General features: G+C 41.1%; 1 protein-coding gene across 1 annotated transcript in view; it reads right to left on the bottom strand.

Annotated features, from left to right (window-relative positions):
* ADAMTSL1 (ADAMTS like 1) overlaps nucleotides 1–12,260 on the bottom strand; it is a 444,282-nt gene that overhangs the window by 177,916 nt on the left and 254,106 nt on the right. The window contains exon 16 of the mRNA XM_068973576.1: nucleotides 5,172–5,382. Coding sequence (XP_068829677.1) covers nucleotides 5,172–5,382 — 211 coding nt within the window. The remainder of the gene's footprint in view (nucleotides 1–5,171; nucleotides 5,383–12,260) is intronic.

The following is a 12,260-nucleotide window of genomic DNA, read 5'->3' on the forward strand; positions in this document are numbered from 1 at the left end:
TCGTTGCAACTGGAGAAAGCCTGCGTGCAGCAATGGAGACTCAGCACAGCCAGAAATAAATAAACAAAAAAGTTAAAAGAGAAAATGAAGCTCAGTAGAATGAACTCTACTACATAAAATCTGAATTCACATTCATCTCACAGTGCTTCAGTTTCCTCATCTGTAAAATGGGGATCATAGTAGTAACTAACCCATTAAGGCTACTGAGGATTACATGAGTTGACTATAAAATTAAGTGGCTTGATACTGCACTTGATACATAGTAAGTGCTGCTCTTATTAGAATAAGAAGAAGCTTCCAAAATGGACCACGTGCTCAATAAATGAACAGGCACACTCGCCATGTACTTTTCTGCATCCTTCTCTATGCTTCACCTGCCCAAGTACTGTGCGATCTCACTGTTAAATGAGCAGCATTGACCTTGAATGGCATGTGGCTGCAGAGCAGGAGGACAGGAGAGGAGTCCTGGTGGAAGAGGTCGGATTCCTGAGGGCTCTGATAGGTAGACAGGTGGAAAACTGCGGGGAGGCCCAGAGAAGTGTGGGCAGAAGGAATGTACAAGCAGGGATGGGAGAACCAGAGTTAGAGATGTGAAGGGGCAGACATGTAGAGGAATGATGGCCTGACTAAGGCACTTGTCTTTATTATACGACCATGGAGAGTCAAAGAAAAAAATCCTCGCAGAAGACTGTCATGATCAAGGTGTCTCACACTTACTCATGCATATATATCAAAGGTTCTCAATCATGGTGGTGTAACATGCCAGTTGTGAAAATGATCTCTCATGAGGTATATAAAAAGTAATTAATATACATAGATGGATCTAGAGGTTATCATATTAAGTGAAGAAAGTTAAAGAAAGATAAATATCATATGATATCACTAACATATGGAATCCAAAAAGTGATACAGATGAACTTATTTACAAAACTGAGAAATAGCCTCAGACATAGAAAACAAATTTATGGTTACTGAAGTAGATAGCAGGGTTTAGAGGAGAGATAAACTAGGACTTTGAGATTAGCAGATACATATACAAGGACCTATGGTATAGCACATGGGACTATATTCAATACCTTTTAATAACATATAATGGAAAAGAGTCTGAAAAAAAATAAAACTGAATCACTTTGCTGTACATCAGAAACTAATGCAGCATTGTAAATTAACTATATTTCAATAAAAAAATTAGAAGTATTATATATAGTAAACATGAAAGATGAGGAGGAGGAGAAAAAGCAGAAGGAGTGTGGGTGCATGTTTAATAAATTATTAAGGATTTGGGAGACTAACGCATGAAATGTGTAAGTGTTTCAAAAGTGAAAGTGTTAGTTGCTCAGTCATGTCTTATTCTTTGCGACTTCATGGACTGGGGCCCAAGTTAACCATAAAATCTCAACAAGCCATTCTAGCTAAATTGATAAATATTGAGTCCTTCACATAAGACCGAAGATGAAAACTAAGAGATGCAGTAGGGACTAAGAGGTAGAAATGAAATAAAGATGGCACCGTAAAAACCAAAGCTAGAATTAGAAATTAGATTTGTGCTTCATTTTGGCTTAACTATTTCTAAACTAAAATGTTAACATAAATCCTTAGACTTCTCAGACCTGTAGAATGTGTAAATATTGGCTACATGTTACTTGTTAGTAAATGCTCTATGAAGGACAAAGGAGGTTGCATTCCTAGTTGGTAAATGACAACTTACATAATTTGTGTTTTTTCCTCCTCCGAAAGAGAAGCATATGTAATATGCATGAGGTCAGTGGTAGCCCAATATTCAAAGAGCAAGGAGGGGGACTTTCTCCCCTCAGACAGGCCAGCGTTCATCAGGATGTTATCTGTCTTCCTTTAAATGAAGCATTGGATCCATCCTCTCCTTTTCTTTTGTAAGAAAAAAACTGTACGTTGGCTGTTGAAGGATGAAAGACCTCAGCCCTCTCCTGGTGCATCCAGGCAGCTGAATGGAAAAGACATTTCTGTGCACTACAGGTCCCCTGTCCCAGCAAGGGTTGCCAAGGGACCAGGCAAATGTACCACCAATAGCTGATATCTCAACTAAGTGGTGTCCTAGGACAACTACTAATTAGACTGGAGATGCTTAAATTATTCCTGACTTATTCGATAAGCATAAACAATGACTTCCTTTCTCCTACTAAGTGGTCAGTGGTAGCTGATTTTGCCTAATAAACTAAAGATGTAAGATTCTAGGAAATAATATAAGAAGAATAGCCTATTGTTTTCTCTAGGTTCAGAGAGATTCCTCAAAGTGACCAAGGATTCCCATGCACCAAGTATAATGTTTCTGTGGAAGGTAGAATCCCTCATGGCTTTCACTTTCTATGCTATTTATTTATTATGTTTGAATATTTTTCACAATGATTATGTATTGGGTTTGAAACAAGATCTTTTTAAAGGTTCTGATAAAGTATAGTCAGTGGTTCATTGACTAAACTTCACAGAGTTCTTTACTATTACTTCCTTGATCTGAAAAGTGGATTTAAATCCAACTTATCTCAAAGGCTTCTCTCTAATGAAATGAAATAGAAAATGCTTTCAAAATAAATACATATCTTAACAGGCCCAAGGTCGATGGACAATGGAAGAATAATTGACTCTTTAGAAATCCACTGATTCAATAGGACCGCTGGGCATGGGGGCGGTAATGTTGGTAATAGAGCAAAAAAGACCATGTATATGGATGTGCTGTAAAAAACTGAAAGAACAGCATAGGTCCCTGCCATTACTCAGCAGCATGTGCAACTACTGAAAAAGGCTGGTGCTTCACTGACTTTCATCATCAATATCATGACCTACAATCATGAAACAAACCCATCAGTGGGATATAAAGTAAAAAACATTTCAGGGTTTGTGGGTGGTACTATTGATCTGTTCATTCATTATATCATTCAATAAACATTTTACCCAGAACTTATTAGGTACTTAATGGCAACACAAACTAAAAATACAGGGAATTAGTTTTAACAGTAGAGGTTGATTTAGGCTGATTCCTCATCTTTTCTTAGCATGACCATAAGTTAGTGGTGCAGTACGGAGCCGGAGTATAGTTAAAGATAAAAGTATAAATGCACCAGAAATCGGGAGACCTGGATTCTGGATTAGGCTTTGTGATTTTGGGCAAAACTATATCTTGGTCACAGTTACATCATCCATAAAACAAGGGGGCTTCTATGTAATCCCTTGAGGGCCTTTTCTGCCACAGTTTCCAACATTGGGGTATCGTGGAAAGGATCACATAAAACTGAGTTGATGTCCACTCCTAGGTTTGCTAGCTCTGTGAGCCTCAGTTTCCTCAAAACTAAAATGAAGACAATAAAATCTACTTTTCACTGGACTGTTATGAGGATTAACTTCAATTAGGTGTATAATAATATATATTTCTTAACAGAACAATAGTACACAAAGTGTTCAAAGTACACAAAATTCTCTTGATTTCCACTGACACAGTAGCGTGGAAGTTATGAACTTAATCATATACATTTAGGTTCTAAAAGCATATATCTCCCAGCAGACACGGGCGGTATAGCGTCCATATCTGCTTCTAGGTGCTTTACACCTAGTCTTTTGCTCACTTATTACTATTTGATTCTGTGAGAACTTTACCGGGAAGGGGAAGGAGGAAGGAAGGGGCCCTGTCCACTGGTTTGAAGAAGCACAGGGGATGTGTGGAAATGGCAGCTCATTGTCTCAGGACCAAGGCTGCCTTCTCTCTCCTTCTCAGTCTGATGCCTGCATCATTTATCATTCTAACTGGGCCACTTCTGAGAGTAAAAACTGTTTCAGTAAAACTGGGATGTATGTCTCCCTTCCTTTTCAGGCTTACTTTCTATGACCTTTTTTTTTTGTCACTTTAAAACTATGAGGGATATTCTAATAGGAAGGCAATTGCAAAGTAAGGTTTTATCCAAGTAAGCAATCTAAAATCTTGTGTTTTTTTCATAAGGTGTGAGTGAAATTGCGGTTTGCCTTCCATCTCTTATTGCTGGTGGCCCTTCAGCTCTCCCGTCTTCCACCTTCTCCCGCTCTTGCAGCCAGTAACTCTTCTTGCCCGCTCACTTGATGCTGGCCCCTGGATACCAGCTGTTGTACTTACTGCACTGTAAGATTAAAAGTGTTTTCTTTAAAAAAAGTCTTATGTTTTTTAAGGCCATGCAAAAAAAGGTGCTTAACTTGAGTTTGATAAATATATATTAATTTTAGATAGGATATGAGGATTAAATAATTGTGTTTTTATTATTATAATAAATGCTTTAGAGTGGGGTCAGCCAACAGTTCTGTAAAGAGGTAGAGTAGATGTTTTAGCTTTTATGGACCATATAGTTTCTGTCACAACCAAGCAGTTATGCCCGTATAATGCAAGAGTATGGCTATGTTCCCAAAAAACTGTGTTTACAATAATTGGTCATGAACTGGGTTTGGTTTTGGGCAGCAGTTTGCCAACCCTTGCTTTAAAATGATAGTTCCCCATGGATCAGGAAAATTTTAAAAGTCTGGAATTGACTTGATTTCTAACATCCTATTTTGCTAAGGAATTACGTTAAAAAAGAAAAGAAAAGAAAAGCCATTGCCTGGTATCTTTATCTCTTGGAATTTTAAACAGAAAAAATACTAGAAAGAGCAAACATTCAGACAAGTTAGCTTTATGGAAATTTACCCACCACACAGTCCTTATTTAAAATTTTTTTCCTAGCTCAGTGAAAACTTTGTCAGAAATATCTTCAGGTTAAGAGATGGGTCATTTGAGTTGCTTTTGGAGATCACTGTGGGTGGTAGAATAGAATGAGCTTGCTATTTGTAATGAAAAGATCTGAATTTGAATAAGGCTGTGGGAGTACTGGGAAGCTCCAGTGGCTCAAGAGGTAAAGAATCCGCCTGCCAGTGCAGGAGATGCAGAAGGCGAGGGTTCAGTCCCTGGGTTGGGAAGATCCCCTGGAGAAGGGAATGGCTACCCACTCCAGTATTCATGCCTGGAGAATTCCATGGACAGAGGAGCCTGCTGGGCTACAGTCCACAGGGTCACAAAGAGTCAGACACGCCTGAGCAGATCTTGAACATTCCTTTAATGGGACAACACTCAGACAACACAGTCCCCTGTCCTGAGCTACTGCTGCAAACACAAACTCCAATATTGTGTTAACCTTAGAACTCACCGGCTGCCACTGTGCAGGGTACCAGGCTGGGGGGCAGTTGAAGCGGTTACAAGCTTGCACCGTGGTGGGCTTGGGCTGGCGACACAGCTCATCAGCCAGGATTACTGTTTCATTTATCTCTCTGGAAAGCAGGTGGGAGCAGAAGACATCTCTGGTCTGCAGCCCAACCCCACAGGTGAGACTGCAAGGACTCCACTTGCCAATTTCCCATCTGTGAAGAAATCAGAGGAAGAGAATACCCTGAGAACCTGTGTACAGAACAGCTCCCTTGCTGCAAGTGTTATCCTAATGGAGTAAAAACACCTATGTGGGTATTTGGGGAGGTCCAGCCCAAGCTTGGCTAGGAATTCTATCCCAAGACTAGAAGTCATCTTTTCTCTTCATGTTCAAGAATCTGTTTAAACAAAGAGGGTGATAAAATGAAACATCCAATTTTTACCACAAAATCACCAGAAATGGTCACAATCATGTCTATTTTGATGGAAGTATTAGTTGCTCACTTGTGCCTGACTCTTTGTGACCCCATGGACTAGAGCCTGCCATGCTCCTCTGTTTATGGAATTCACCATGCAAGAATACTGGAGTGGGTAGCCATTCCCTTCTCCAGGGGATATTCCCGACCCAGGGATTGAACCCAGGTCTCCTGCATTGCAGGTAGATTCTTTACCATCTGAGCCATCAGGGAATCCCTATCTTTTTTTCACTTTCTATGTCTGTTTTGATGAAACATATAAGCTTCATCAAAATAAGAGGGTATGTTAGATAAGATATAAGTTGTGCACATAAAGGCTTTGGATACCATATAGTGAATAGCACGTCTAGAAAAAGGCTTTCTGCTTCTCTCTCTAGCCTCCATTCTTAGCAAGACTGAAACATTCATGTTTATTTTTCTTTGGCTTCGAAATGAAAGGTTGCTGGTTCCAACTTCCTTCAAGCTGCCATCATAGCATAGAAAGGTCCCTGTCTTATGTATAAATATCATCACTGTCTGGGACTGGAGAACATAACAAAAGTGAAAGTCACAAAATAGATCACCCTTCTTGAGGAGGAATAAGTGGAGAGGACAGCTTATTATCTGGAAGAGGAAGTCAAACACAGAGATGAATTAAGTGCATAAAGTGGCCATTCCAAATGGCCAAGTCTTGACAAGTACGTTTATAGTGAGCTAAGGGCCTATAAAAACAATTTCCCTGTTGATGCAGCCTCCAAAATGGGAATACCAAAAAAAAAACAAAAACAAAAAAAAAAACAAAAAACCAACAACAACTGAGTTTCTTGGGTTTGGAGTGAGAAGTGTTCTTTAATGATCAGTTTTAGAAAGTTCTGTTTACAAAGTGAGACACAAAGATTCTACAGGAGCCAGCCAAGAAAAGCATGGCAAGTTGACCCTTCAGTAGCTAGCACTGCCTAACTTTTGTAGCCAGCCCTGAAAACTGGTTCAAAAGTCTTGACTTTACGGGCCTAGAGTCTGTCATACAGAGTGAAGTAAGCCAGAAAGAGAAAACCAAATATTTTACATTAAATGCATACACATGGAATCCAGAAAAATGGTACAGATGAATCTATTTGCAAGGCAGAAAGAGAGACATGGATATAGAGAACAAATGTAGAGACACTAAACGGGGAAGGGGAGAGTGGGATGAACTTGGAGATTGGGATGGACATATACTAGTATGTATAAAACAGGTAACTAATGAGGACCTACTATATACCATAGGGAACTCTACCTAATGCTCTGTGGTAATCTAAACGGGGAAGGACATCCAAAATAGAGGAGATATATGTATACATATAGCTGGTTCACTTTGCTGTATAGCAGAAACTAACACAACATTGTAAAGCAACTTTACTCCAATTAAAAAAAAAAAGCCACTGGCTTTAATGTTTCTCACCAGACTGTAAAGCTGAATGGAGCTCTCTCAATCCTTTCCAGGTACTCTGTTAGGGTAATTACCTTTCCAATTCCTATTTCCACAACTTCCTTTCCTACCCTGGATTCAAGCCATATCAGTAATGAAGTCCTTTCTTGTTCTCAGTTCATGCCCCCTGGTTTTCTAGCTCTATCTTTACTCAAGTGATTACTCCTAATCTGTAATACTTCTGGTCTTTTCCTTGCCCCTCAAAATTTTTTCCATTTCCATATATCTAAATATAATCCCTATTTAGTTGTAAATAAATTGTATCCATATTTGTTCCAGATACTAAATATTTTCTCAGTAGTATTACAGTTATTCTGCCTGTCAAGGGCCCTATGAGAATATATACCTGTAGAAGGCAAGGTCTGTGTCTGAGTCAGTTCTGTGTCTCTCACAGGGTTCATCATAGCTCCTTCTAAACAGTTAATGTATATGATTACTACCTTTTAAAATAAATGAGCAAATGGAAGGGATCTACCACCATAGTAGGCACTTTATACACATTATCTCATTTAATTACTTCCAGAACACTATGAGGTAGGCTGTATTGATCTTCCCTATTTTAAAGTTGCAGGAATCTGAGAATCTAAGAGGTTGCTTGCCCAAATACCCATAATTAATAAGTAGTGAACCCAGGATTCAAACTTGGGTGTGTCTGGCTCTGAAGCCTTTGTACCTTCTATGATGCCATCTTATTTTCAGGAAATACCTTGAAAACTGCCCTATAAATATCCACAGAATTTTAAATGAATAAAAGAGGAGAGGCTGAGTTGAATATATTCTTGTATGAATGTCTGTAAACTTATTTTTAGATCCCCAGCTTGGGTAAATTCCAAGCTTTAAAATATTAAAGGGCTACTGGTTTAAAAAATATGTCCACACAGTCTTTGCTTCTTCCCCATTCTAAAGATGGAGTCTTGAGTATGGGCTGGACTTACTGGCTCACTTGTAAGGAATACAGTGAGGCAGAAGGGGTGCTATGTGACTTTCAAGGCTAAATTAGAAAAAGGATATTGCTTCTACATGGCTGTCTCTCTTTGACTGCTCACTCTGGGGGAAGCCAGCCTGCATGCCATGAGGACCCTGAGCAAATGTGGATAAAAGTCCACATGCAAAGGAAATCGGGCTGCTCACCAACAGTCAGGATCAACCTGCCAGTGATAGGGGTGAGCTGCCTTGAAAGCAGTCCTGCTGGACTAGGTCCAGCCTTCAGATGAGTCCAAATTCCTAAGAGATCCTGAGCCTGAACCGCCTTTCCAAGCTGCTCCCAAATTTCTCACTCATTTAATTGCGAGAGGTAATAAATGTTTATTTTTGTTGTGAGCTCCTAGGTTTGGGGAAAATTCATTGTGGAACAATAGACAACTAATTCTGTATCTCAAAGCACATGTTGTACACTTGAAATATATATAATTGGGCATCCCATGTGGCACAAATGGTAAAGAACCCGCCTGCCAATGCAGGAGACATAAGAGACACGGGTTTGGTCCCTGGATTGGGAAGATCACCTGGAGGAGAGCATGGCAACCCACTCCAGTATTATTGCCTGGAGAATCCCAAGGACAGAGGAGCCTGGCACAGTCCACAGGGTCGCAAAGAGATGACTGAAGCAACTTAGCATGTGTGCAATACAAATATATATTCTCCCCCCAAAATGTGTGTATGTTCATCAAAAGACATACACAAGAATGTTCAGGGCTTCCCTGGTGGCCCAATGGTTAAGAATCCACCTTGAAATGCAAGGGATACAGGGTTTGATCCCTGGTCCAGGAAGATCCCACATGCCGCAGGGCCACTGAGCCTGTGTGCACAACTAATGAGCCTGTGCTCGAGAGCCTGCGAGCTACGACTCCTGAAGCCAGTGTGCCCTAGAGCCTGTTCTCCACGCCAAGAGACGCCACCTCAGTGGGAAGCCCACACACGGTAACTACAGAGTAGCACGCACTCACTGCCAGACCGGGAGCAGCAACGAGACCCAACACAACCAAAAAGAAGTGAATGACACTGCTTTTTAAAAAAGTGATGTTTACAGAAGCACTATTCCTCATAGCCCAGAGAGAAAACTATCCAAAGGCTCATCAACAGGTAAGTGGACAAATGATTAAGATATATTCACATAAAACTTCATAGAACGAGAATAAACTAGAACAACAAGGAACATGACTGAATTTCACAAACATAAAACTGAGTGAACAAAGCCACAACTACAAAAATTCATACTGTGATTTCATTTTCCTAAAACTCAAAACCCAAAACTAGTCTACAATGTTAGAAGTGAGGGAGGTGGCTGCCCTTGGTGGGTAGTAACTAGAAACAGGGTATGGTGGGGGGAGGGGGAGGGTTTCTGGGATGTTACCTTCATCTGGGTGCTGGATGTGCACCCGCTTTGTGAAAATCACCAGGCCATACGTGCGGAATGTGTGCACTTTTCTTTGTATTTGTTATGCTTTAAAAAGGATGTTCTTCATCCTCCAGCCAACCACTTTCAAGAGAAATACTAAAATGCTGTGGGTGTAAAATACAACCACCACCCCCAATGCTGATGGCCACTCTATGCATGTCTCATAAAGGAGCTGCCTACACAGTGAGCACTGTTCCAAGGTTAAATTTTGTTCTAATACAGTCTCCACACTGCTGGCTGCCCCACTCCTGCCCTCACCTCTGGCAGAAAATCAGTCACTGGGAGCTTGAAGCAGAGGCATCTGGCAGCCATGAGGCCACTTCAACGCTGCTGGAAAAACTCACAAAACAGACGTATCTGCTTACCCGTACATCTTCAAGGAAGGAGGGCAGCAGAAGCTATCTGTGCATTCAGCGGTTTGTTGATTACGGGTCCAAGTATTTTTCATCAATTGAGGCCCAAAGAGGGAAAGCAGAGCGATGACCCCACTACTCCTCCCCTGCACGGGGGCTTCAGCTGTGAGCGCTGGGTCTCACTGGCTGCCAACAGTTGCCTCGCTGGATTCCGTGCATTTGGCTGTTTCTGAGGGAGGGACTGTAGGCCCGTGGGAGCCAGCCTGCAGCAAGCTGTAGCTGGCAGCCTGGGAGACATGGACAAGGCCTTCGCTGGGATTCTGGGTTCTGGCTTCCCATAATTCCAGTGCTGAGGAGGACTGGGGCTCTGGACATCGGAGGGTGAGGGCATTCACGCTTCTCCCCTCTACTTTGTCTGGCTGACTTTAGCTCATCCTTTCATCTTCATTGAAACTGTTACCTCCTCAGGGTGGAAGCCCTTGACTGGGTAAAATTCTCCTCTAGGATATGGTTCCATGCATAGTTCTCTATTTGGAAATTCTCAACACACTTGATTTTTTTGTTTTACTGTGGAAAGAGCATTCTCTTAGCAAAACTTTCAGTGTGCTATGCACAGTATTGTTGTCTCTAGGTACAGTGTTGTACAGAAAATCTCACACTCATCTTGGTTAACTGAAACATTACACTTGTTGACTGAAAATCCTATTTCCTCTTCTTCTGAGCTCCTGGCAACCACCATTCCACTGTTTGATTCTATGAATTATTAATTCTATGATTCTATGACTATTTCAGGTACCTTGTATAAGTGGCATCATGGAGTATTTGTCCTTCTGTGACTGGTTTATTTAACTTAGCATAAAGCCTTTAAGGTTCATCCATGTTGTCACATATTGCAGAATTTCTTTCTTTTCTAAGGCTGAATAATATTCGATTTAAAAGTATACATCATATCTTTCATGGTTGTTTAGGCTGTTTTCACATCTTGGAACCAGTTACTGAGAATACTTAGTGCTACAGTGAATATGAGAATACTAGTAGTATTCCTTCTGGAGAAGGCAATGGCACCCACTCCAGTACTCCAGCCTGGAAAATCCCATGGACGGAGGAGCCTGGTGGGCTGCAGTCCATGGGGTCGCGAAGAGTCAGACACGACTGAGCGACTTCACTTTCACTTTTCACTTTCATGCATTGGAGAAGGAAATGGCAACCCACTCCAGTGTTCCTGCCTGGAGAATCCCAGGGACGGGGGAGCCTGGTGGGCCGCCATCTATGGGGTCGCACGGAGTCGGACACAACTGAAGCAACTTAGCAGCAGCAGCAGCAGTATTTCTTCAAGGCCCTGATTTCAATTCTTCTGGATAAATGCCCAGAAGTGGGATTGCAGGATCATATGATAGACTGCCTGATAAACTATGGATGGAGGTTCATGACATTGTACAGGAGACAGGGATCAAGACCATCCCCAAGGAAAAAAAATGCAAAAAAGAAAAATGGCTGCCTGAAGAGGCCTTACAAACAGCTGTGAAAAGAAGAGATGCGAAAAGCAAAGGAGAAAAGGAAAGATATACCCATTTGAATGCAGAGTTCCAAAGAATAGCAAGGAGAGATAAGAAAGCCTCCCTCAGCAATCAATGCAAAGAAATAGAGGAAAACAATAGAATGGGAAAGACTAGAGATCTATTTAAAAAAAATAGAGATACCAAGGGAACATTTCATGCAAAGATGGGCTCAATAAAGGACAGAAATGGTATGGACCTAACAGAAGTAGAAGATTTCAGAAGAGGTAGCAAGAATACACAGAAGAACTGTACAAAAAAGATCTTCACAACCCAGATAATCACAATGGTTTGATCACTCACCTAGAGTCAGCCATCCTGGAATGTGAAGTCAAGTGGGCCTTAGGAAGCATCACTACGAATGAAGCTAGTGGAGGTGATGGAATTCCAGTTGAGCTGTTTAAAATCCTGAAAGATGACGCTGTGAAAGTGCTGCACTCGATATGTCAGCAATTTGGAAAACTCAACAGTTGCCACAGGACTGGAAAAAGTCAGTTTTCATTCCAATCCCAAAGAGGGCAATGCCAAAGAATGCTCAAACTACTGCACAATTGCACTCATCTCACATGCTAGTAAAGTAATGCTCAAAATTCTCCAAGCCACGTTTCACCAATATGTGAACCATGAACTTTCAGATGTACAAGCTGGTTTTAGAAAAGGCAGAGGAACCAGAGATCAAATTGCCAACATCTGCTGGATCATGGAAAAAGCAAGAGATTTCCAGAAAAATGTCTATTTCTGCTTTATTGACTATGCCAAAGCCTTTGACTGTGTGAATCACAATAAACTGTGGAAAATTCTGAAAGAGATGGGAATACCAGACTACCTGACATGCCTCTTGAGAAACCTGTTTACAGGTCAGG

The sequence above is a fragment of the Capricornis sumatraensis genome, chromosome 6, assembly GCF_032405125.1.
Source record: "Capricornis sumatraensis isolate serow.1 chromosome 6, serow.2, whole genome shotgun sequence".
NCBI lineage: Eukaryota > Metazoa > Chordata > Mammalia > Artiodactyla > Bovidae > Capricornis > Capricornis sumatraensis.